General features: G+C 54.2%; 2 protein-coding genes across 2 annotated transcripts; one reads left to right on the top strand and one right to left on the bottom strand.

The window, feature by feature from the left end:
- Positions 1 to 4,018: 4,018 nt before the first annotated feature.
- PLICBS_006577 (uncharacterized protein) lies at positions 4,019 to 4,892 on the top strand (the record flags this gene model as incomplete). The annotated part of the gene is made up of 4 exons (XM_065600997.1): positions 4,019 to 4,301; positions 4,324 to 4,482; positions 4,573 to 4,743; positions 4,882 to 4,892. The coding sequence occupies 4 exons, from the start codon at positions 4,019 to 4,021 to the stop codon at positions 4,890 to 4,892; spliced, it is 624 nt and encodes a 207-aa protein (XP_065457069.1).
- A 13,001-nt stretch (positions 4,893 to 17,893) lies between these two features.
- Positions 17,894 to 18,340, bottom strand: PLICBS_006576 (uncharacterized protein; the record flags this gene model as incomplete). The annotated part of the gene is made up of 1 exon (XM_018317092.2): positions 17,894 to 18,340. The coding sequence occupies one exon, from the start codon at positions 18,338 to 18,340 to the stop codon at positions 17,894 to 17,896; it is 447 nt and encodes a 148-aa protein (XP_018182617.2).
- Positions 18,341 to 24,557: the final 6,217 nt, after the last annotated feature.

Genomic DNA, 24,557 nt, shown 5'->3' with positions numbered 1-24,557 from the left:
TCCACGTCTGCGAGCGGCATGTCTGGAACCGGGCGACGCCGTCCATATGATGGATTTGGACGAACCAGGAACTGGCCGTCGCCATGCAATCACGTTGCGAAGCTGACATGTACTGAAGCTGCCACACCCGACGCAAGAACTGGACGAGGCGGTTCCCCCTGCTTCGCAATGATCTGCACGGCAAGGTCTGGTTGCCGCTACGTCCCAATGTCGGGAACAACCGGTATGTATTGTACTGTACTGTACCTTAACTGCCAACAGGAAGCAGAAGAATTGGTCGGCGAACGTCCCTGCCCTTGGTGGTCTGCATGTCAGGCATCGGACGAAGCGGGTCCCGGCCGACGCATCCACGTATATGTTTCACGTCACTAATCGACCATCAAGGAACGGGCGAAGTGAGATGCAGGCAACGGCGCGACCAGAAGCCAACGATTGGTGGGTAACTGCCACGTGAAGAACAGGACAATCGCACGCTCTGGAAAGAGTAATCTGCATGTCGACACTGGACGGCGGACCCGCAGCGCCGCACAGCAATGGCCCTGGCACCACGCAATCCAAATCAGGGAGCAGCATGACACGAGTTGGACGACGCTCTCTACGCATGACACGGATCTCATGCTGCCTCCTCATCTGGATGCAGCCCCATATCCAAATGCTTCTTTCTGATTGCGCGGGCCAGATTGACCACACCTGAACACACTTCAATGGTGTGGTCTGTTGTCAGGAACCGGAAGACAAGGTAGCGGGAGACACCGCTCAACGACGCCCAGAAAGCGGCGTCTGGGTCTGGTCGACTGTCCACTTACTCCATGTCCATACAGAACTGGGCGCGTGTTTTCACAATGCCACAACTCGCCCCGGCTCCATGGCAATGCCGGTTTGGCATGAAACCGGACAACTGTACCACATGGGCCAATTCATGTTTCTCCTTGGCCGGGGTTATGGAGCCTACCTGTCCCCGCATTTTCGATGCGCAAGGTCGCACGGGATATGGCCAATTGGTCACAGCCTTCCACACCACGGCAGAGCCGGCCACATGCACAAGTCCCTATGCTGGCCTTGGCCGGAGATGGAACATTGTACGAAATGGCAGCAAGTGAGGTCACGGCTCCAACAAGGGACAATGCTCTGAAGCGGAATGTGTGCGTCACCATTTGTATCAGTCTAGGAAACTGGGAATTGCAGCAGCGCGAGGTCAATAAGCGAACAAGTCGTGACGACCTACAGTACTGTACACGCAATATTCACCGTCGCAGCAGCAGCGGGTGTCCAAGATTTGAACAACTGTCGGGACTGCCGCTGAGCCTCACAACGTGAGATAGGTTCTCAACTTCTGCCTGTATAAGCAGCCCGTCATTGCCATGCCGGGCATGAGGCGCTTGTCTGTGGATGCTCTATGGTAGCGGTTCACAAGGACCACAAGGACGGCGGCGGGGAAGGAGGCATGCGGGAAGTACCTTCCTTCGCAGTATTGGCTGCGTGCTCAGCGGACCAAGGCCATCGATGACGTTGGGTGTTGCACTGCCCGTCAAAGGATGTCGAACAATGTCGCTGCCGAGATCGAACACGCCGTCAGGCATTGCCTGGCACGTTGGCAGCACGCACATAAGCTACGTAGTTCAGGGGCTATGTTTGTCGTTTGGCCCCTGCGCCACAACGTCTATCATGGGCACGTGCCGCTTCATTTTCTCGAGCCTATATAGTCGGCCTCTTCCGACATACAACGCTCCGAATCCTCAGCCTCTCAACAGTATCGCTGCATAATTTCTTGCAACCAGACGACTTCTGATGAATAGAACCTATGAATTCGGGGCGGTGACGTATGGTCCAAATCCTTTTCACAGGCAAACAGGTCGGTTACCCCTTCCCAGAAAGGACAGCGTCCTGACATATCGGCAGGAAAGACGATGCATGATGTGTCAAACGACGACGCTCCACCGCCGTACATAGGCACAGGTGTACGGAAGAGGAGTCTGCCTTTCGAGTGGACATCCAAGAGTACTTCACAACGCGAGGCAGACGTCTTGTGGCATCTTTTTGACTCTTAAGGCTTGTGTCTAGCGGAGATAGATGGGAAATGGGTCTCCTATGACAGCAAGGAGGCATCAGCGCAGCCAGTGGCAAGAATGTCGTTCAGTTGCGGGTGGCATGCAGAAGATTCCCTGGTTCGCGACGGAGCCAAAAGAGTCCTTATCGGACGACTGGAGAAAAGAAGGTACGGCAGGTTGAAACTCAGAATGTGGCTAATTAACGCCATGAACGGGCTGTTGTGGCCATCCTCGAGGGAGGATGAGCCTCGCAAGGCAATCACAGAGGTACGGTATACATATCGGGATTCCGATTTCGAGCCTACAAAACAGCCCAGGGGGCACTTCTCCTGGGAGCTGCTCTGCTAAGATTGATGTTGTACAGTAGTCTGGATTCTGGTAATGCTGAACTTGGGCGCTGGCGTTGACTCTTTCATGCAAGAAAGTTTGCACAGCTTGTCCGTGGCCTCCCTTTCTGACGGCTGGGAAATCCTTTCGTACACACCGCCAGGTCGTTGTACATTCGTATGCAGCTTTTGCGATGTGGATCATGCCACCATGGGTGGATGTCCAGTTCTGCAATGAAGATAGAGAGACGCCCGCTGCGTAAGTACTGCTGTTGTCTGGGCAAAGTCATTGTCTCTTGCGAGCTGGCCACAGCACAAATGGGCACCTCCTGCCACCACCTGGAAGTCCTAACGAACGGGCGACGCAAACCCAAGTAGGTGTGGAAACAAGGAAGGCGGGGAGCTGCGCGAGAAGGTAGCGGGAGGACTGAACGATAACGAGGGACCATCTCACTCGACGCTGTTGGCACTCAACGCCACTCAGTCACTTTCACTTCATCTGCTTCAACGGTCTGACTCTGAACCATCGTCGAGACTCGCCCCACGCACACGTGGACAGCGTCTGGCTGTCGCTCCCCAAGCCCAAGGCGCTGGTGCACGAGCTTGAGGCCGAGTTGCTGGCATACTCGCCCCAGGTGGTGCGCATCGCCAACGACGCATTGCACGAGCTCGGCAGCGACGACTGGAAGCGGCCATGGAGTACGTCAAGACCAAGTCGGTGCCCGAGCGACCAGACGCAGCTGGTGGTGGAGCCGCGCGCGAGGGCGCCAACTCTTCGTGCGCGAGGACCAGTGCAACTACTTTGTCGACGCGCTGCAGCTGCTTGAGCTGCGTTGGGAGGCGGTGTTGCAGCAAGGGAAGATGAAGACCAGGCCTGCCATCCACTCCCAGGAAGCAGAATGCTGTACAAGGCAATCCCCCATCCCCAAAGCTCCTGTCCCTGCGTACTCTCCGACCTAGAACTGGCGGCATTGCCTTGATGTCACTGGCTCCTCGCCGTACGATCGATCACCCGTCGGCACCTCTAGAGATTTGGTAGCCGCTACTCGACACACTGCAGATTGGCGCGACGAACGAGGTGTGACACAGTTCTACAGGCGTGGCATCATGCCAAAGCGGGTCGTTACATCAAGCTGAGCACCTCTGACCTTCCGCCTCACTGGATGACATATGGCCTCCAGCGACACCTTTTTCCTCCAGCGACACCTTTCCTCCAGCGACACCTTTCCTCCAGCGACACCGACAGAAGGTCTTCTGCCTCTGACCTCACGCCTCCACCGGCTTTTTTCTGCTCTCGTGTCGCGCTGCGCGGCTGTACGTGACGGTCTCCCCCCCACCCCCCACCCACCCCAGTCCGGTCCGGGCCATAAAATACAACAGAGACGAGGACCAGCGACACTGAACCCTCCCCCGAACACCACACCTCCCAGAGGGACCTTCCTTGAGCCGTTTTATCCACCATCTTCTCGCATCGTCGCGTGGGCCTCTTCGCAAACCCGGTGTTTGCATATCCATCGCCTCACGCAAAATTTGGGTTCGCTTCCTTGCCTCGAAACCAGTCATCGATAGCACCCTCAACCCGACTGGGAACGTCTGCCGTACCAGGACATGTCCCGGCCCGCGTCCCGGCCCGGCGTCTACGCCATGGCTCAGGACGCGTATCCTTACCCGGGATACGCGACCTCGGCGGCCATGATGCCGCAGACTGCGACCGCTGCGCTCCACCCGCAGCCTATCGCGCCAGCGTCCGCCGGCAGCCGTGGCCCGCCGGTTCTGCTCCCCATGCCTCCGGGCGGTCTCGTGCCCCAGGCCGGCCAGCCCTCGCTTTACGGCCCCGGCTCGCTGACGCAGCTCAACCCCGTCCTCCAGGAGGGCAGCCAGCCGACGCGCGTCGTGGGCTCCCAAGGCGGCCGTGGCATCCTGCCCAGTGCTTGCTCCTGGACGGCCAGCCGCCCCTCCTGCCGGCACCACCGCGGCTAAGAGCACCGTGATCCCCGTCAAGGATTCGGACGGCAAATTCCCTTGCCCGCACTGCACCAAGACCTACCTCCATGCGAAGCACCTGAAGCGTCATCTACTTCGACACACCGGCGACCGCCCCTACATGTGTGTGCTTTGCCGTGATACGTTTCTTCGAAGTGATATCTTGAAGCGTCACTTCCAGAAGTGCTGCATTCGTTGTGGCAACCCCACTGGAGCCGGCCACCTGTCTCGTCCGCAAGCCCACGTGACGAAGAATGCTCAGGCCCAGAAGGCTGCTGGCCTCGCCAACGAGGGTGACATGAACGACCTCCACGGACTCAACAACATGCCCCAGGCCGACGACATGGTCCACCCTTTTGGCATGGTTCCCGTCCAGGACGGCATGAGTCGGAGTCCAGGAGGGCAAGGATATCTTCAAAGTCACGCGCTGGCTGAAAAGTCCAGGCGTGTTCCGCCCCACGCCGCTGCAAGTGGGCGAGACGATCGTCGAGACTCAGACTGGCAAGGCCGAAGCTCTGCCACAGGCCACCCTTGAGCGGAGGACGGCCGCCGACGATATTTCCGGCCCATGGATACCCGTGGATGTTACCACGCATATTCCAATCCAAGCAGATGTACCGATCGAAGAGGTCCAAGACTCTCTGCTCTGCACAGGCAATACCTCACCCGGAGCCGACAACATCACGGTGTTCAGACGGCATGGCCTGCCATCGGCAAACACGTCCACCGAGTGTACAAAGGCTGCCTCACGATAGGCTATCACCCTCGGAGATTCAGGGAAGCAGAAGTCGTCATGATTGAGAAGCCCGGCAAACGGAACCTCTCCAACCCCGCACCTGGAGACCGATATCTTTGCTGTCCTGCCTCGGCAAAGGGCTTGAGAGGCTCACTGCTCGCCGGCTTGCCTGGGCCTCGATCCTTATGGCGTCCTGCAGCCCCAACAGATTGGTGCGCTCCCAAAACGATCAGCAGTAGACCTGGTCGCCGCCCTCATACACGATATCGAAGTAGCTCTGTCGCTTGTCCAGAGGGTGACCGAGATGACCACTCTAGCGAAAGCTTGTTATAAAGACCGAGAGCTTCCACGGGATACGAAATTCTCAGTCGGACCAGGCACAAAGCCAGTCGCACTCTTCACAAGTATATTGTATCCGCCTTTACCGGAATATTCAACTTTCAAATCGTCAATTAACCCTCTTGAATTGATTGCCATGTCTTCACGAATGATGGGCCGCTTCTCGCATTGCCCAACCACTCTTTTCCGCTCGCACAATGGAACAAAGATCAACCTTCGCGATCTTGCGGCCAAGACCTGCAGTAGCTACGACGTACGGTCCGAGGACGAGCTTGTTCAGCCAAAGGCCTTGAATTCTCTTACAATGACGCTGTCAAATTTAACTATAGCTATGAGCGAAGCCGGTTTCCTCCCCCATACTCTCTCTTCTGTAGTATTTTAGGAGCTCGGCCATCACCGACACCGGCAAAAGTGGGCCGGGCGTTGTAAAAGAGTGTGTGCAGGAGGACGGCGGTTTCGCTCACAGCTGTAGGTCAAGAAGCCCCTCAAGATTTGCGGAGGAATGCTCGATCGACATCCATTGCTCCACACCGGTGAAGCTTCCGCCCAGCCGCCTTCTCTAAACACTTGGTGGAAGGGTAGAGGCTAGCGCCTCGTGCTTAGTTGCCGGACGGATCGCATCCGCCGGAATGCGTCAAGTGTGCGAAGACCTCACCTGCGAGTAGATCATCGGGCCCCTGTAGCGCCCCGCCGAGCGCGACGCCTGGTCAACTCTCGTCCGGGGGCCCAGGTGCGGGGCCTGAGCGTGCGGGAGAAGAGGGAACAAGGGCAGCACGACTCGCTCCTCGCGTCCGCCAGAAATGGCAAAGCGCCCAAGGTCAAGCAAGCCAAGCCCGCGGGGGCTTAGGCTAGGAAGGTCTACGATGGGAGAAAGAGGAGGTGCATGCCACGTCTTGTTCATGATGCGTTGCAACTACATCGCTATTGGTGCCATATTTGTCGCTTTCAAGCGTCCTCGTCTAGGTTCTGCTACTATACGTGAATCAAAGCAAGCGGAAAGTTCTCATAGCAATGGTCCATACAGTACCATTTCCACAATCATGCCCGAGCACGCAGATGACAAGGATTATTATGCGCATGGCGCAACAGGTACAGACCTGCCGTTTGACTACATGCCAGGGGCGGCCACTTCTCGACTTCATGCGCGTGGCAGTGTGCTAGTGCCACAACCGTACTAGGATTGACTAGCTCCGCAGGACTGTAGGCCAAGAAGAGGAAAAAGTGTTGAGAGAGGCTCGGTAGACAGTGTCAGACCGCTCTTACTGGCCTTTCGCTCCGAGGCCTTTCGGATCGAGCGTTAGTCCATCTCCTCACAGTGCGATGCGGTGTAGCGCGCACAAGCCCTATGTCGAGCCAGAATGATTTCTAATATAAGGCAGGGAGCCCCAGGTGTACGTCAGAGAAGCCAACGGAACCTCGTTGACACCTTCCCACGATGGTCAAGCATCTCGTCACTGATATTGCACTCAAATGCGGCCATATAAACAATGTCGAGCCCAAGGAGTGCAGTCACAACCCGGCGTGCCCAAAGACCAGGCGTTTGGAATCGCACGTCGAACTCAAGGCGGGGCTGTGCCAAACGTGCGACAATGCGCGGACGATCCACATCCACTTTCGATACCTATCAGATATGCAGTCTCTGGAGCGTTACTGGAGTACGCGCTCCCTGTGTAGCAACAGAAGCATTCGTGGCCCGTTCACGATCCAGGTGCCTGCGGCGATTGGCGTGATGGATGGTTCTGAGTGGAGAACGGTGTGGCGAAAACAAATTCTACGCTGTGTAAACGGCGCCAAGAATGGAGCAACGACTGTATTTATGGCCGGACTGGAGGACCTTCCACTCAATGAACTGGACGCTCGAGGCGAAGAGTTTGTGGAAGGAGCTATTCTGCAGGTGATTGGCGAGATTGGGCAAGCAACCCCGGCTAGTTGAAGACACAGACAGCGGACATAAGCATAGGGCATGGGGTCTCACGCTTGCTTGGTTCATTGTTTGACAAGTTGTGAGGCAGACCAAACTCAGCTTCCTACGCGGGTGTCACCGCAAGTCTGCAAAGGACGAACTCTTCCAGTTACAAAAGGCAAAATACAGCTGCAACAAATTCACGAATCGAGAGTAGCTTTGGGCACCCCCAACGTAACGGCACCAAGTAATAGGCAGAAAGTTGTTCTCTTTTGGTACCAGCAACCTAGCCGGGCAAGTCAATGGGGGCATAAATATAGTGGATACTACCAGTGATAGCAGCAAGTCCCTCATGCTCCAGGTACATGACTTGATTTGAATGCCAGACGCTGCGACGCGCCGTCCCCGTGCATCGATCCAGTAGCTTGACATCAACTGTTTCATTTGTGAGCGGAAGCAGAAGCGCACCACCCAAGGTTGGCCAGGTTGCGGTTCCCACTTCGCTTCGGAACGCTTCAGCGGGTAGGGTGAGAAGGTTCTCAAGTGTAGCACCCTGCATCGATGGCAAGGTGTTGAGCTTGACAGCCTACACTATACTTAGCATTCGTCGAGTTGGGCCGGGGTCATGATAGTTGTCCGCCACCTACCTTCTCCCTGATAGCGGCTTCGAAGTATTCCACGCAAGGCTGGGGAAGCCCATACGAGTACAAGCCCTGTGCTCTTTGAGTAGGACGCGTAATGAGAATGTCGGTCATGATGTCAGATATTGCCACCTGTTGAAGCTCAATGGTACGGTATCCCAAGGCGTAGAGCCTAGTGGACGCTCGTTGACGTGGTGCAGAAGAAAACCGATCGCATGCCTGCAATGAGGAGGACGTAGGAAAGTTGACCCCTAATCGGCTCTGACAAGCCAGCATTTGGTCCGAGAGGAAAATATCGCGGATCTTTTGAGGACTGAATTACTCGTCAGCCGGACAAAAGACATGCGGTGAATTAGTAGTATTACTCTCGTCCACAATACTTGCCACCTAGTAACAAATATACCAAATTGATAACTGACAAGCACCCTGATTGTAACTGCCGTTTTGGTCGGTACACAGAGGACTTGTGTTGCTCAATATACTGTCCGCACTCCGCGGTATAGCTAAGGAATACCGTCGTCCACGATGCCACTGGGTCATCCTTAGCGTTAACACCCCAAGAATGGACTATGCATACCGTATAGAGGAAGCTCATTGGACCGCGGTCCAAGTATGTTCACGAAGCGCTCAACAAATTGGATCCCTTCTCGTGTTGCCTTGACGGTCTTCCGGAGGGTCTCATCGCCAAGCTGCTGCCCTGACCTGCTGTAATGCCCCAGACAGTGCCGCAAATATTCATATATCTCGTCTCTCGCAACGCCTTCCTTTATGGCAACTTCGGAAACGCCGATTACGGCCAATTTGAAGAGTTCGACCAGGTTCTCACCTGCTTTCTCCCGGGCCAATCGCTGGAAGTGCTCCGCGCACTCGCCGAAAAGGTCCTTCCAACTTAGGGCGGCCTTTCTCGCCGGGCTGAGATGAGAGAGCACAAGCGTCTGGAGTGTTCTTTCCACATCATCCTGTGTACAGAGGATGCGGTCCCAATCCTGCTCCGTTTGCGGCAGCTTCTCCGCCAGTAGCTTCTTCATTATTGGCTCCCACCGCTTCTTCTTCTCTGACGGTGGCACAGTCGGGTCATCGGATCGCGTTTGAAGAGGTTCGAAATCATTGGCGTTTGCGATAATGAACTGTAGGGGCTGCTCCCTTGCCATGGCCAGAGGGCTGGGATTTAGGAGCGTTTCGATCTTGCTGATTGCTCCTCAAGGTCGACTCGTCTATGGTGCGCGCGCCGCAAGATGAGAGGGGCTGGCTTTGTCCCTGTCCACGGCGCCAGGTTGATTGCCGCTAGTGAAGCCCAATCTTGGCCAGAATTATGCCGATCACGTGGCTTAGTTTTGTGCCTTGCTGAACGCCAGGCGTTCCGCGTACATAATTAGTTCCATTTGTTTGTCATGACGTTGCACCGTGTGGTATGCTCGCACGCGGACCGTGGTGCGAGTCGCCTGGGGCCAAGTCCTGCCAACTCACTGTAGGGGGGTTGAGGTCCCGCGTCTCTCGGACTAAGGAAGCACGACTCACAATGGATGACGAATCACGGGTCAACTTTCCTGTCATCATCGCAGGCAAAACTAGACGCCGAGAGGTATGCTATCGCCTATGCACGAGCGGCGCAGACACCTCGCATGAGCATACCATTGTTGCTGAGAGCAGCTCGAGACCATTCGGTCCTCTGCAGATGTGGTCCGGTACACTTGGTACACATCGCTGCCCACAAGCGAAGAAGCACGAGTCAGATGACCACACACCCGGCTCGAGTCACCATGAGTCAAGGACAAACATGTCTTGACGAGTGGTGATGAGGGGTTCAGACGCGTCCGAGGGTGCCCGTTGAGTTTGACTCGTGGTCGGACTTTCCATCCCATCAGCGCGGACATCGACAGCTGGACATGCGTTAACACCGACTGGCCAGTGGCTTGGCCGCCGGGGAGGCATGTAACACACGCGAGCGGCCGTTGACTTATCGGGCCGTGACCTTGTTCTGGAGAGCTAGCGACTCGTGTTTTCTGATGAAGCAACAAATTTGGCGAACGAGTCGCATCCGCCGAAAGAAGCCAAGTGTGTGAAGATCTCACCTTTGGACGGATCATGGAATCCCTGCACAACCCCGCCGAAGGCAACGCAAGGTCGGGCACCTCAGGTTTGGGGCGCCAGGCTGGGGGAGGCCAGGCGGTTAGCGCGAGAAAAGAGAGAACAGTGGGCGGTACGACTCGCTCCAAGCGGATTACCACCCAGCCAATGTCGTCACTTCCAGGTTGCTTCCAGCTCGGACTCGGGCGCGAGACACCTGGCTACGCCCGACCCCCGCTCGCGTCCGCCAGATATGGTAAGTGAAAATGACACACTGCCCCCATAGCGCATTGACGGACCAAATCCGCCCGAGTTGCATTGTCCCGCCAGGCACGCGTCCGAGAACTGCTTGATGCACTTATGCCAAGGTGCATAGCCGGGCAGTACCGCGCGCTGGAGGTGTCTTCGCAGGTGACTATTGGCACTCAATGGTACCTTTTGTTTCAGGAAGCGCCTGCTGCCTGTTGCATTGACCTGTACAATGCACGGCGACCAATCAAGCGTTTCAACTGAGGGTGGCTCTGAGGGCTGTTGTTGGCTTTTTGCACTTGCAAGTTGTGACTCTCTTCGGACTTGCACACTATCAGGGGTGACGCAGCCGCTCCCGTCCCAGGCCAACAGCGATGATTGGCTGAGCTTTGCCAGGCCGGCTGCAAGTCACCCTGCAGTGGAGGGAGGTTCAGATACATGACCAGACCAACCGAGAAAGGCAGCGCAAGACTGGCACTGGACGTCTTGCGCTGCATTGGTTTTCATTTGCACTCATAGCGAAAGCCGGGCAGGAAACTATAAAAGACTCGAAAGATCCTACCTCCTCGTCTACTCTCTACCTTTACCAAGCCGCTCATCTTATTTCTCGTAAAGTCAAGCCACATTCTACCCTCTTTATTGTTTAAGTTACCCACCCGGTGGCGTTACAGGGAGATCCAGATAAACTCTCCTGAATTTGGTAGGTTTGCATTGCACATCCGTCAGGCTATGGACGACACTGACTTCATTTCATGACCAGTGAGAAGAAGAGCAGAAGATCTTGGCAATAATGTGCCAGCGTATCAATATGCACTTCGTGCGGTGTGGCCATAGGTTGCCAACAACGCGGATGACAACTTGCGTGCGCGTCTTATCCGAAGGCTTATACATCTGCTCAACGTCAGGTGACGTAGATGAGGATTACAACAACTGGTGTCCTCCCTGCGCCCAGCAGCAGTTAGAGGAGGCAAGAAAGAGGACTGGCGGTAATTAGATGTTAGGTCATATGGGCGAACGAAGGCCATCTTCCACTTTTTGATGGCTTAGCGTGCCATGCCGTTTATTAGCGCGGTCCAGATTGGAATGTGTGTTGAGGAATAAGACGATCAGGAGTGAGTGAAATGGGCAAGGTGTCGGACTTTATTAGAATTGTTCGTCAATTATTCAACATAAGCTTTGTCATCTCTCGACTAGCCTTGATACATAGGGAACCACGAAGTTTAATTATCTGCCTGCCATCTGTTTCCATCGTAAGCCCTCTTTGAACATTGATACCGGAGTTTTGACAAAACCAACCTTTTCGAACATCCAGAACATGCGTAGAATATCGTGCTTCCCTCATCGGCACTTCGCAGCTGGACCGTCGTATAGTGGACCTTGCGAGCGTGGCAATGGGGGCACTGCTCATCCACCGTCGCCCATGTATCACCTGCGCTGACGTTTTCGGACTTGACAGGGCCTCGTTTGTCGCGTAAATGCGACGGAAATTGGCTAGTTGAAGAAACCGTAGTAGCCTCTAGCATTGCATCTACGTCATAAGTCGTCGCCAAACTTGACGTGAAAAGAAAGTAAGACGTACTTTGGTTCTGGAGGCCGCAGCAGTCGCATGCGACCAGCTTATCAAAACGGAGTGGGAGAAGATTCCCACAGTCCGTACAGAATTGTACAGGCATGGCAGCTTGAAACTTAGATGGGATAAACGAGGTGTGAAGACAAGATTCTCAGAGATGAGCGAGTAGTAAAATTTTTTGGGGACAAACTCGGAAAATTGATAATCCGAGCCGTTCAACTCGTAAATCTCAAATCATTCGTCATCCGTTGAAACTTCCTTCGCCCCACATAGTCTTCACACCCCAAACCCGAGCCGACGGCTAGCTGCTGGCACTGCAAGCTTCGGCTCGTGATGGCCCCGGGGCGCCACCCTAGGCTGCCGCGCTGACACTTGACACTGCCCATGGTCGAGGCCGGCGCACGCCACTTTGAGTGCGCGACCTGCATAAGGTCGGCAGAGCAACTGTATGCGCAACCACAGCTATTCCCGCCACATGTACGGCCTTGAGATTGACGGTCGGTCGAGATGGACGGTCGGTCGAGATGGACGGTCGGTAAGGGTGGAGAAGCAGCCTCCAGGGGCAACCTTTCGAGGACGAAAGCGGGGACGAGATGGTTGGTCTCACTACAAGTAGCAATGATTTCGATTTGGGGCCGGTGCCTTGTCGAGGTCATTCCACGGGTCGGATGGGCGCGAACGGGCCTCTGGAGGGCCAGCCGCATTTTCTTCTGCTGTGGCGCCCGTTATGAGCGGTGACCAGGCACTGCGCCGGGTGGTGGCCAAGTCACGGCCAACCCCGCGTTGCCGTCAGGTACTGTACGCGCCGCGTCGCAAAGTGGTTCAACGACTCTCGCAGAAGTAAGCGCAGGTGAAAGGAGTCTTTAAAGGAATCCGTGCCCCCGGTATGCCGTACTAGTAACGAGAGCCGGCCTCTCGTCAAGATATGTTGGCTTAGCGTCAAGTAGATGGGCGTGGGTCGGGGGGGGGGGGTCATGTTTATTTGGCGCCATTCGGTTGTGCTGGCCCAATTCCACAGGCTGTGTCGGCACAGCTGATGCTCATTGGTGGACCGGCACCACTCATTCCTGTCTGTGCTCGAGCGACCGCTCCGCTGGATGGGATTCTGATGCAATTTCCAGGTTGGGTCGACCCAACTTGTGGCGCTCCAGGACGTTGCAGGAACGAGCTTTCCATTCGCCTTCTCAAGATTTACCTCACCGAACGGCGAAGACGCCTTGACTGCTCCGAAGCCTCGCCGCCGTCGATCACGACGCAATGCCCAGCGACCGAGGGCGAGGATACAACACCAACTCCTTTCCCTCTCCCCCAAGGCGACGCAGCTTTTCTACGCCGGGTAAACAATGAATACAAGGCGGCTTCGATGTCATGCCCGCGAATGTGAATGCTCCTGCCACAGGAGCATTTCTCCATATGACGATGGAAACAACGTGGTCAATCTGGCCGCGCAGTCCGAAAGAAGAGTCTGGATTGGGGCTGCATCCAGGTGAGGTGGCAGCGTGACACTCCGTGCCATGCGTAGAGAGTGTCGTCCAACTCGTGTCATGCTGCTCGCCGATTTGGATTCGCGTGGTGTGCCAGGGCCACGTGCAGTGCGACGTTGCGGGTACGCCGTCCAGTTTTCGACATGCAGAGTACTCTTTCAAGAGCGTGCAATTGTCCTGTTCTACACATGGCTGTTACCCACCGGTCGTTGGCTTCTTGTCGCGCCGTTTGCCTGCATCTCACCTCGTCCGCTCCCTGGCTTGGTCGATTAGTGACGTGGAACATGTAAGTGGATGCGGCGGCCGGGGCCCGCTTCGGACGTGCGCCGGCCAATTCTCTCTGGGTCGTGTTGGCAGCTACCGTACATGTTGGTTTCTCGACATTGGTACGTAGCGGCGACCAGAGCTTGCCGTGCAGATCATTGCGGAGTGGTGGTAGCCGCATCGGCCGCCCGGGCCATCAACATTCAGACCCGGGCGAAAACGGACACGAGATGCCATGGGCGCTGGTTTGTCCAATTCCTTCATGTGCACGCCGTCGTACATTTGCAGATAGCCGCGATTGATGTGGAGCATGTGCCGAGACGCAGTCGCAGGGGTTTGTGCCGTCTAACTGTCGACTATGGCAATCGCGGGCATTGTGCAAAGCTTGACAAGCCGATCACCGTACTGTACATAGCACACACAGTCTCGTCGGGTGCACGCTACGTCGCAGCTGAAAGGCGGTTTCTCGACATCATCTGGTGGCATCTGATGCTGCCGCATCTATCGCTTCTGCCGTCTAGTTTCTGCACGTTGTTGGCTGCTACATATGTCAATTGAGCTGTGTCGCGAGACGTCGATGAAGCCGATTGCGGCTGTTTAACGAGTGCCGGCTCGCGGCAAGACTGTGACATCGCGGTACCATACATTTTCAGTCCACAAACCTGTCGGTCGACACCACGGTATAGAAGACGGGAGGTCTAGTTCCAGGACGAAGCAAACGTGCTTCGAGGGTGAAGAGGAGTGCGATAAAGCGTTCGTGGTCCTAGGTATTCTATTGAACGACAAAGTTCCACCTCCGGGGCGCGGGATCAGATTTCAAATTATGGCTGGATCTCACTTTGTCGGCCTTGTCTCATTACTGTTATGTTGCCGGTGGCTGTACCGCAATGTGTGGATACTCGTACGTACACCGCTTCGAGATCTTGACGCGGCACTAAAGCCTTCCATAGCCATCGCGCCACCATCATGGCGAAAATAGGGGATGTGGTCAGATAAAGATGCTCCCTTCAAACTGGAAGCTGCCTTTCGGCCTCGACAAGTTGGTCAAGACACTCAGCGCAGAAAAAAATCGCAAGCTGCCGGCACTATCCCTTGAAGACCACGAACGGTACGGCGATACGTACGGACAATACGCCGGTGGCATGTTTACGATCCTAACGAGAGATTCGCGGAATATCTCGACGTTGTTATCCAAAAAATTCCACAATTTTGGTTATGGACATCTGCGAAAACTCTGCTTTGGACAGCTACTTGGTGAGGGCATCTTCACGGAAGATGGCGCAGAATGGAGGGCTTCAAGACGACTACTTGCCTCGGTGCTGAGTAACCCACGTTGCCCATCCCTGCATACTCTGGAGTCTCATTTTCACGATCTCCAACAGAGACTTATTTCGCATCAGAATGCGTCTGCGATCATAGACTTGCGGCCGTTGCTTTACGACTACACACTTGACACTGCAACTGACCTGTTCTTGGGTAACTCAACCAATAATCAGCGCCTGCCAACCAAGGCGCAAAGCGAAGGCCGTCGCTTTTCCAGAGCGTTCAACGAGGCCGTGGGGTGGCTTGCTACGCGGGAGCGGTTTAAAAATTTCGCATGGCTAGTGACGACACCGGGCTTGCTGAGGTCATGCCGTATCGCTCGGGACTCTTTGGAGAATATGATCATTGAGGCCCAGGGTTCGGAGAGAGAAACTGACAAAGTGGACTTTACTGACTTTCTGGGAAAAGCAACTGATTTAGGCAAAGCCAGGGACGAGCTTATAAATCTTCTTTTCGCCGCTCGCGACTCAAATGCCAGCCTCCTTTGCTGGCTGGTCTATGCTCTGGCCCGAGAGCCTGAGGTTTTCGAGAAGGTCCAACAGGAAATACTCTCAGTTCTTGGAGTGGACAAGGGGGTCTTACCAACAGATTCAGACTTGGCGAGTTTGCAGTACTTGGACGATGTGGTACACGAAACATTGCGTCTGTTCCCGGCTGTACCTATCAATGGTCGACTGTGCAGCGAAACCACCACCCTTCCCGCTGGCGGCGGGGACTCTGGCGAAGAGCCCATCCTAGTGCCGCAGGGTGCTTTAGTCGGATTTTCGACGTATGCCTGCCAACGGTCGAGGAAGTACTATGGTAATGATGCCATGAAGTTCCGACCAGAAAGGTGGCGAGAGATCAGCGTGAAGACTCGGACCCGCGATTTCACGTTTCATCCCTTTATTGGGGGCCCGCGCAAGTGCCTCGGAGGTATGGACTTCCTACTTGCGGTTCCAATACAGACATGAATCGCTCACGTCTCGATAGAGCGTTTCGCATTGAAGTTAGCCAAATTCACAATTTGCCGCTTGGTTCAATGCTTCAGCACAATCACGGTCGATGTGTCTGGGCTCCAAGCAGGACCTGATTGGCAGGACCAAATTCGATACCAAATTGGCCTTACAATGGCCCCCGATGAGGGTGTACTAGTTAGATTAAAGCCAAGACGTTGAGACCGAAGGTTGTGCGGTGACGACAGCCAACATGGCCTACGGGAGCCAAAACCTCCCATTTAAATTTGGACAAGTGCTGTACATATGATGCCGCAATGGTTCTTACGCCTTCTCTAGCGCCGGAACCAAAGCTGGGAGCGGCGGCCGGAGTTCTTGGCTCATCAACAGAGCATGGACACAGAGTGCCGCTAGGAAATGCTTGATGGTGACTAAGCTCATTAACACTGAATCAGATGGAGGTTATATGCCAATGGCTCACATCGGGCAGCGAAGGGCCATGGGGGTCCTTCAAGCTCCCTGAAATAACACAAGTGCTGGCGGTCAACATAGTCGCACTCCATGCAGAGACAGCATGGCTGGTTTGTCTGCTTCCCACGAGGCCCGCGCGCCTAAGTCGCCCGATTGCTAACTTGCAAGTCGCTTGACGGGATCATGCTGGGCAAACCACCACTGCCACACAATAACGATAACCGGAGCATCTCTTTCGATACAGCCCATGAAATGGCGCCAGTGGAAACCGCACCAACTGCTCGAAACATTGCAATTACTGTGGTTCTTGTTTCTGAGTGACCGCACACAGCAATCTCATAGCTAGAGTCAAGCCATCGCAACTGAGGGTGTGCAACTTTGTATCTCCAGGCCGTACGTACTTAGACTTTGTGCGCTGCCCGGCTACAGCTTGGTTTACCATGTAATCTTCAAACGCTGTACGTTACTCGTGATAGGTTTGCATCGCCGTCTGTTAGTTGCGATCGTACTGAGTGGAAGCGGCCGATCGAGTGCGGGTCATGGCCACGTGGCCGAAAGGAGAGCCAGATTTAGGTCACCGCTCGTCACTGTGAAGACCGGGGCACATCACGCAATCGGCGGGTATCCCGCAAATTGGGCAGCGTCCCGCAGATTGGTGGTTTGCTACCCGTCACACCTTCTCAGCGACCTGTACTCAAGTCACCTAGGTGGGCATCCCGCGATTTACCGCGTAATTTGCGGTGCGTGTAATGGATGTCGCACGCTGGGACCTGTTGTACATTCGGCGTTGAAGAGAGCGACTCCTTGGGGCAACACTGAGAGCGGTAGTATGCCGCTGGGGGCTGGCGCGCGCGTGAAAACCATCTACGTTAACCCTAGTGAGTCCGATAGTGCGATGAGTGTAGTAACGGGCCATGGTTGGCGAACGATGCTTGAACCATCCGCAGGGAGCTATGTTGTGCAGTCCATCGCCTCGTCACTTATACACGGTCAAATCCGTCGATGATTTTTTGATGCCCAATTAGAAAAAGGGCGGTGGCGGCGGCTCGACATTTCAGCGACACCTCTTCGTCGGGTTTTCGTGGCGAGAATCGCCAGAATGGTATCATCAGTACAGGCGTCTTCGTTTGACAAGCCAGCTTGAATTGATACACTTAAGTTTGACCCCATCATGTGTCTTCGCAGACCACAGCATATTACAGATGCAGGCACTCGCGGCTCGCAGGCATTTGTTGCAAGAATGAACGTCAGGTGTCAAGGCCAAGAGCTGCAAGTCTAGTCACTGATCGTAGCACGGTTTGTTTCATCTACGAAACAACTCACTAATTCATTCGCACAAACAGCGAAATTGGAGCCAACCACAGCTTGCAGACAATTATAAAAAGCTGGAAGCCAATCCAATCGTAGTTAGAGACCAAGGATTCCTTTGCCCACGATTTTCCTACCCAAGTGTGTGACAGCAGGCCCTAGAGCCCACCGTACCACGTTCGCAGACACTGTCACGTCTTAAAGCATCACCAACATCCCTGTCAGTACATGGATAAACGCGGTGATCTACGTCGTCCTCTCCTTGTCCATCTTCGTGGTCGTGATCATGCCAGAATTCTCGTGCAACGTCTTTAGTATACCCGCCGCTGGGTGCCCCGGGAAGCTCTGCCCCTCAATGTTCGTACCGTAACCCTTACTCTTGCATGTGTCGCACGTCACGAGCGTGGTCTGTTCCATGTGCCAGGGGATGATCGCGTTGACACCCCCCTTCGACATCGTGTTGTGCTTTGTGCACATGCTCCCATGGTTGTCCTCGCACTTCACCAACTTCTCGTGCGGGTAATCCTGATCGCATTTTCTCCAGAGCAGGTGGGGGCACATGTCCGAGTTGTAGATGCACATCGTGTCCTTGCCGATGATGACGAACCTGCTAAGGAACTCGGACTTCGCTATGTAGAGGTGCTCGCGGGCCTGGCTGGTGGCCTGACGTCTACCTGCGAACTCAAGGAGCATAGTTTGTTCGCGGTCACGTCTCTGGACTTACATCCGCAAGCTGATTTGGCTCCTCGAAACTGCATGGCTACCATTGGACGCGCCGCAGAATCTTGTTTCGCATATGATCTGCACATCCAGAGTAAGCCAGAGACGCCGCCACCACGTTACTATGGCGTCGAGAAAATGACATCACGCTGTAGCTGCCAATGCCCAGAAAGAAGTGGCCTGTGCATGCGCTGCTCTGTATTCTGATTACGGCGATCCGTAGGCCGCGTTGCTATCCACGATTTGCGTCCACGAACATATACTCAACATCATGGGGGTTCTTCCACAGTGAGAGCAGCTTGATTCATGCTACAGTAATACATCCCGAGATATTGTGCATAGAAGCCTGGTGCACTGTGGAGACTTCTTCGTCCGGAGGAGGTCTGTGTTCGACGGCGCCACAGTACAGTAGAACCCCGTTTTGTATGATGTATCCGCTCCATTTGGGCGACGAATATTATCAGTATTATGCGAGCCTTGCCTAAGTAGAGGACTACCCTCTCCATCACGAGGCGGGATACGTCGCCGGTCACCCTGAAGTTGCGCAGTCCGATACGGGGCAGGGTGTGCCTGATAGTCATGGTAAAGCAAAGAAGAGGCTGCGTCGGACATGGAATCGGAGGCGGTCTTGCGCAAAAATGCGGTGCGCCCGTCTCACCGAAGCGGGTTGTCCCAAGCCTATCCGGACGCCCAGCCTATCCGGACGCCCAGCAATCATGCAGCAAGAGTTCGATTTCTCCAGCCCATCAAATTCCCACAAGGGTCCGGTTTGTGGGGGTTCCCGCCCATGACTCTTTTACTGACGGCTCGCAGCTCATCCGAGGATGTGCTTAGCCTTGGGTCGAAGATTACCATAGCTGGTTAAGAGTTCCCACAGATGAACAGACGAATTGGAGCGTAAGATGGGTGCCGTTAAGTTCAATGGGCGAGGCGTGGGACATTCAGGGGCCGCCCCTGAACAGTTCGGGCAGGCGCTAAGATGCTAAAATATGGCCACACATGTATGAGTGAAAGGCGCAGGGGCTATTTGCTGGCTGGCTAACATCGCAGGCATCATCATCGCCACTGACAGAGAGGAATATATTGATTATTCTGTGCTGATCAAGCCTGCTGTTTACTTTCATTACCTCCTCAGAGGCAGTTTGTAGACTCGATGGTAAGACATGCGCTGAGTAGGTTGCCTCTTGATGCAGACAAGCTAGAGTGGAGAGCTAGGCTTAGGCTGCATGTGCCTCGGCCACTTATGAAGGCGCGGGCGTTGACAGATCTAAATGCTATATACATATTATGTAAATTTACATAAAGTGCAAGGACTTCCACTCTGACAGTGCCTGGCCTGTAAGCTGCAGTCACCTCTGCGGCATTGAGGTCCCCACGTTGAAAGTGTTTCTTTTAAAAGCCACCCCTCCCCGCCATCTCAGCCGGGGATTCTCTAAGTACAATATGTATCGTGGCACACTGATCAAAGGGTAGGCTTCCCTGTGCCTGATAACACATGAACTGACAGCCCAGCACTGCACAGCGGCACCTACACAGCAAGTCAAATGCCTTTGGCCTTCCACGTCGCGACTATGCAGCGCGGCGGTCCGATCAAGTCTTCGAACACGGAGGAGGAGTCAGCGTCGATGGCGGTGCTGCCGGCCCCAGAAAGAGACGTTACGGACCCTATCGCCCAGGCAACGTTACTCATGCAGACTGGACATGGCACCACGAGAGCTCCAGTCGCGCCGATGAGCGCGGACGACATGGACAACTTACCATGGCCAGACTTTTCTCAGGCCATGGACGTCAAAGGAGCCGACCATCGTTTGGCAGAGTGCATCATTGTTTCCAATTATTGCCCCGCCTCACGGGACAAGAAGAAGAAGAAGCAGCAGCAACACAAGACAGCTAAGCGTCAGAGCCATGACGGTGTGTCACTCGACCCCAGACAACTTGCTACTGCTAAATTCGGAGTACAGAGACGAGGCGGCAGTTACGACCTAGATTGCATGGAATCGTGCTGGCACCATGCAAGAATCCTCGATAAGGAGCACATCGGGGATAGGAACGTCGTGGCAAGTAGAAAGGTTTGGCACGGCATATAGTTGGATTTTGGCCTCTTGTCTCCACATCTCCTCCCGCACAAGCTTGTCATCTTATTCGCAGTTTGACCCGGCAATTGACTACGTATGTGACTTTGCAGTGTCGGTTGGTTACCGATAATTCTTCGCTCGCATGATATTGTCATCGTCTGTCTGGCTTCCCGAGCATCAATCCCGTAACGGGAGTAAGAGTGAACCAATATTTTGTGGCCAGCGAGGTGTTAACGAATGACGATATTACTCGCTATCCATCGACGAAGTCCTAGGGCATGTGTGCAAGGGTCAGATCCGAACTCCATATCATGAACCGGACGACACTGTCTAGGCATCGTACGGGGCGATATCCTACCGAGCCATCTGGGCTGACACCATACTGTACCGAAGATCTTGTAAGAAATGAGCATCTGGGTCTGTCTAGATATCCACTTTACTCCATACAGAAGTAGGCGCGCGCTTCCACAAGTTACAACACTCGGCCTCATAATACCCTCGATGTGGAATGGAAAGTCACTACCCGACAGCTGTGTATGGGCCAAATCCTGCTTCTTGTTGGCCGCTATTGAGCCTGTCTCATCCGATCTCATCTGGTTTGGTTCGTCGTGAGTACAGCCTTGTTTTCTACAGTATGTGCAAGGTATATTTTGGGGCAGTTACGTCTTCTCCTGCCCCTTGCCACATCATTTCTCGAAGGCAACTCGCAGCATGGTAAATCTTTGGCTTGTTGCGCTCATGAGCGCTCTACATTTCAACGCAGCTCACTGCAGTCTTGTGAGTGATGCAGGCTGTGAAACGGAATGCGTCGCACCTTGGGATGAGTGGTATAATCCGAACCGGACAGCTGGCACCAATGCGACATCACGGTGCGCAGAAAATTCATCATATCGCAAGGCTGTTGCAGCTTGCTTTGCGTGCATGGACGAGAAGAACGGATGGCGATACTTTACAAAATGGAGTAATCTGCGCCAATGGGAACTTACGGCTTTAGGGATGTGCAACTAGCCAGCTTCAAGCAGGAAGCTCGCGAGGAATGCTACGGTGGATGGTGGGGTTCAGACCGCGTCAGCAATCCTGTCTCTCTATCGGCGCTAGCTCTTAACGAGAAAGGCATAATATGCATGCAGAAAATTGAGGATGGGACTGTACTGTACTACTCTATGCGCAAGGTTGCCAGGTATATTGTGACAAGGGCCCGAGTGTCACAGGTTGTGGCGCTCTTTGTCCGGATGTATATTACAGGATTCTTAGAGCTACTGTAGCATCGCCTAGTGTATATACTGCAGCAATGGGCAAATATTGTATCCACACCAGTGGCATACTTAGTACTTAACCGTGGTGCAAACCAGAATTCTAGGTCGCCAGCTTACTGTGCTAGTTTATCTTGACAACAGAAGACACGATGTTGTCTAGGACTGTCCTTCTGATTGCTTTCACCACATACGTCGACAGTTCAGTTACTCGCGCCCGTAGACAAAAAGGAGCTATCACAGTTACACCGCATGAGCAGTATTCTTCCTCCATCGGCGCACTGGGATGCAAGCTGAACACCAACCGCGTGGCCTACTGGCCGGAGCCAATTACCTGTGATAACATCTGTGTCAAAGTCAGCAACGCTGGGCGCAGCGTCCACCTGCTGCGTGTGGATCAGTCAGGAGGTGCTCATGACGTATCGTATGACGCATGGAACTATCTTGTCTTTGGTACTGGTGCGGCTCAAGATCCTCATGCAGGCGGTGGTATTACCATGGCGTATGAGCAGGTCCATCCCGACGAGTGTAAATCATTGCTTCATGATGGTAGGCTGGTATTGTCTGCCGCAAACAGCATGAATTATCTCGTGTCTTGCCTCGGGAGCAATAATTGGGTTGCAGAGAACCACAAGCTCGTCAATATAGTGGACCCTGGCTGTCGATACGGCTGGGACGAGCTATGCACACTGGATCCGGGCAAGGGCAACCAGCCCGCATGTCCACATGTTCTCGGCGATCCGCATATGCCTACGAGACTGAACGTGACAAATATACGCTACGGAACAGGCGAGCTCTACGATATTCAGTGAAGTAGACGCAAGAACGTCTCTGCAGCGCTACCCTCAAGCATCCATGCGTGGACATCAAGCGCATTCTCTGTAGCTCGTCAATGGCAGCGCATGCATCAAAGATGGTCATACGGACGGGTTGCTAGGGCTATCCCGAGCAATCCCAGTACTCCAATACAATAGCAGCGAGTGATTATAGGTAGACAGAAGCAGAGGACCGCCAAGAAAGGCCTGACAAGTTAGAGACGCAGAATAGATACGAAAACTATAGTGCGGGAGCAACGTGCCGGAGCAGAGAGGGGTATCGCCCTGTGGAGGAATAACCTGGTTCGGAGACTGGGTATTTCTTCGCAGGATTAAGGTGTCACTGGAAGCAGAAGGTCGGGGCACTTGTATTTATAGCGGTGCGCTGCATAGCTGCTCATATTGGCGGCTGGGTCAGTCTATGAACTAATCAATCAGTCTTTGTTTGAAATAAATTTTATGCTTATTTGTTTATTTGTTTGACAGTTTGTTTGAAGTGATTTGATTTGAGTGCAGCGCTGCGTCTCTAAGCGTTTGGGCTCCCCTTATTTCGGGGATGGTTCGGTCACTCATGGTTGCTCTTGTCGGGAGAAAGGTGCGTCTATGCCTTCCAATTTCAATAGGCCCTGTCGCTACAGTATTATGTCTTTTGAGGAGAAGGGGAGATGGGAGTGATTGTTTGACATTGTAACTCAATAAGATCAGTTTGGGCCAGCATGGCCACCTCGTGCCCTGCCTGGTGACGAGACACCATGTACTGGTTATTCCAATGTCGCCGCTGTCTGGGCTTTGCCAGACTTGTTGTACAGGAGTCGAAGGCTGCTTTCCTCGCGCTTGTCGGTGACGCACTTCACCGCCAGCTCCTTCTCTTTAAATTGCTAGAGAAGACGTCGCATCGAGGGTCAGCGTGAGGCCCTCGCGCGAGAAATATAGAGCCTCAAGGAAGGTAGAAAGATATTTCAGACCTGACAGGCACAGTGTCTTCGGCAGGCTACACGCTACATATGTTCAACACTTCCCATCAAAAAGACAGCAGACCAAGTCCTACGCACGTGCCTGGATCTGGTGTATCTGCTCAGTTGGATTCGCTCAGCGCAAGGGCGACGAAGCCGCCACTTCTGCCGGAGAGCTGGCCTTTGAATGCGCATTATCGTTAGATTATGTGCTTTGCAATGACTTCCGGCCTGCAAGCGTTACGCATAAGGTCACAGAAGCAGATGAGCGATGAATGTACGCGACGCGATTGTGGGATTCCTAGAGTGTCTGTACAGCAAGATTCAACTTTCGATTGTAAGGGCAGCGGCCGCTGCTGAGATTCGCATGCGAAGGGAGTCAATCTTGCGCAAAGCTTCCCCGTCTTCCACTGTGTGCAGTTCTGCCTTCCACATTTCGTGTACAGTGTGCAGCTGATATATCGCGTCGGAATCGTCGGTCACTTGTGGATTCTTGTACCATCCGAGGACCTCCTCCCCGTAGTGAATCAGCTCCTGATTTGTGGCAGTGGTGGTGAAGATCTGATACATGCAACGGCCAATGGCGTCATGAACTTGTTGGTTGGTGAGTTTGCCAGCTTCCGGTGACATATGGGCGGATAGCGGGAATTGAAAGCCGCAAGCGCTGGAGAAGTAACAATCGTGAGGAAACGAGGGGAACTGAAGCGAGGGCGAGAGTGGAGGGAAGGCGGTAGTGGCAGCTAATTATGCATTGTCATGCTCAGCTAGCGCGTTGCCGCTGCAGAGGTGCCTAGACATTGATCTGGTCGCACTGCCAACGAGTAAGCGACTCTTTTTGCGTCTAGGGCACTTTGGCCAGTGCGAGTCGTGCGTGTGGCTGCACACTGTCATTCAACCGATAGCCACCAACGCAAGCGATCTTGGCGCAAAATGGGCGTGACGAGGAGGAGGTTGAAGGTTCTGGGCTGGCAACGGGACATCACTAGCCATTGACCACTCCGTGACGTCACGGGGCTGCTATTTTCCTCTTCCCTCTTCACTCTTCTCTCTTCCCTCATGGCTGCAGGTTTCACTGTAGTGGCCTTCCAGGACGT

Source organism: Purpureocillium lilacinum (genome assembly GCF_023168085.1).
Source record: "Purpureocillium lilacinum CBS 284.36 DNA, scaffold_4, whole genome shotgun sequence".
In the NCBI taxonomy this organism is placed as follows: Eukaryota; Fungi; Ascomycota; class Sordariomycetes; order Hypocreales; family Ophiocordycipitaceae; genus Purpureocillium; species Purpureocillium lilacinum.
This window is presented reverse-complemented; position numbering and strand designations above follow the sequence as displayed.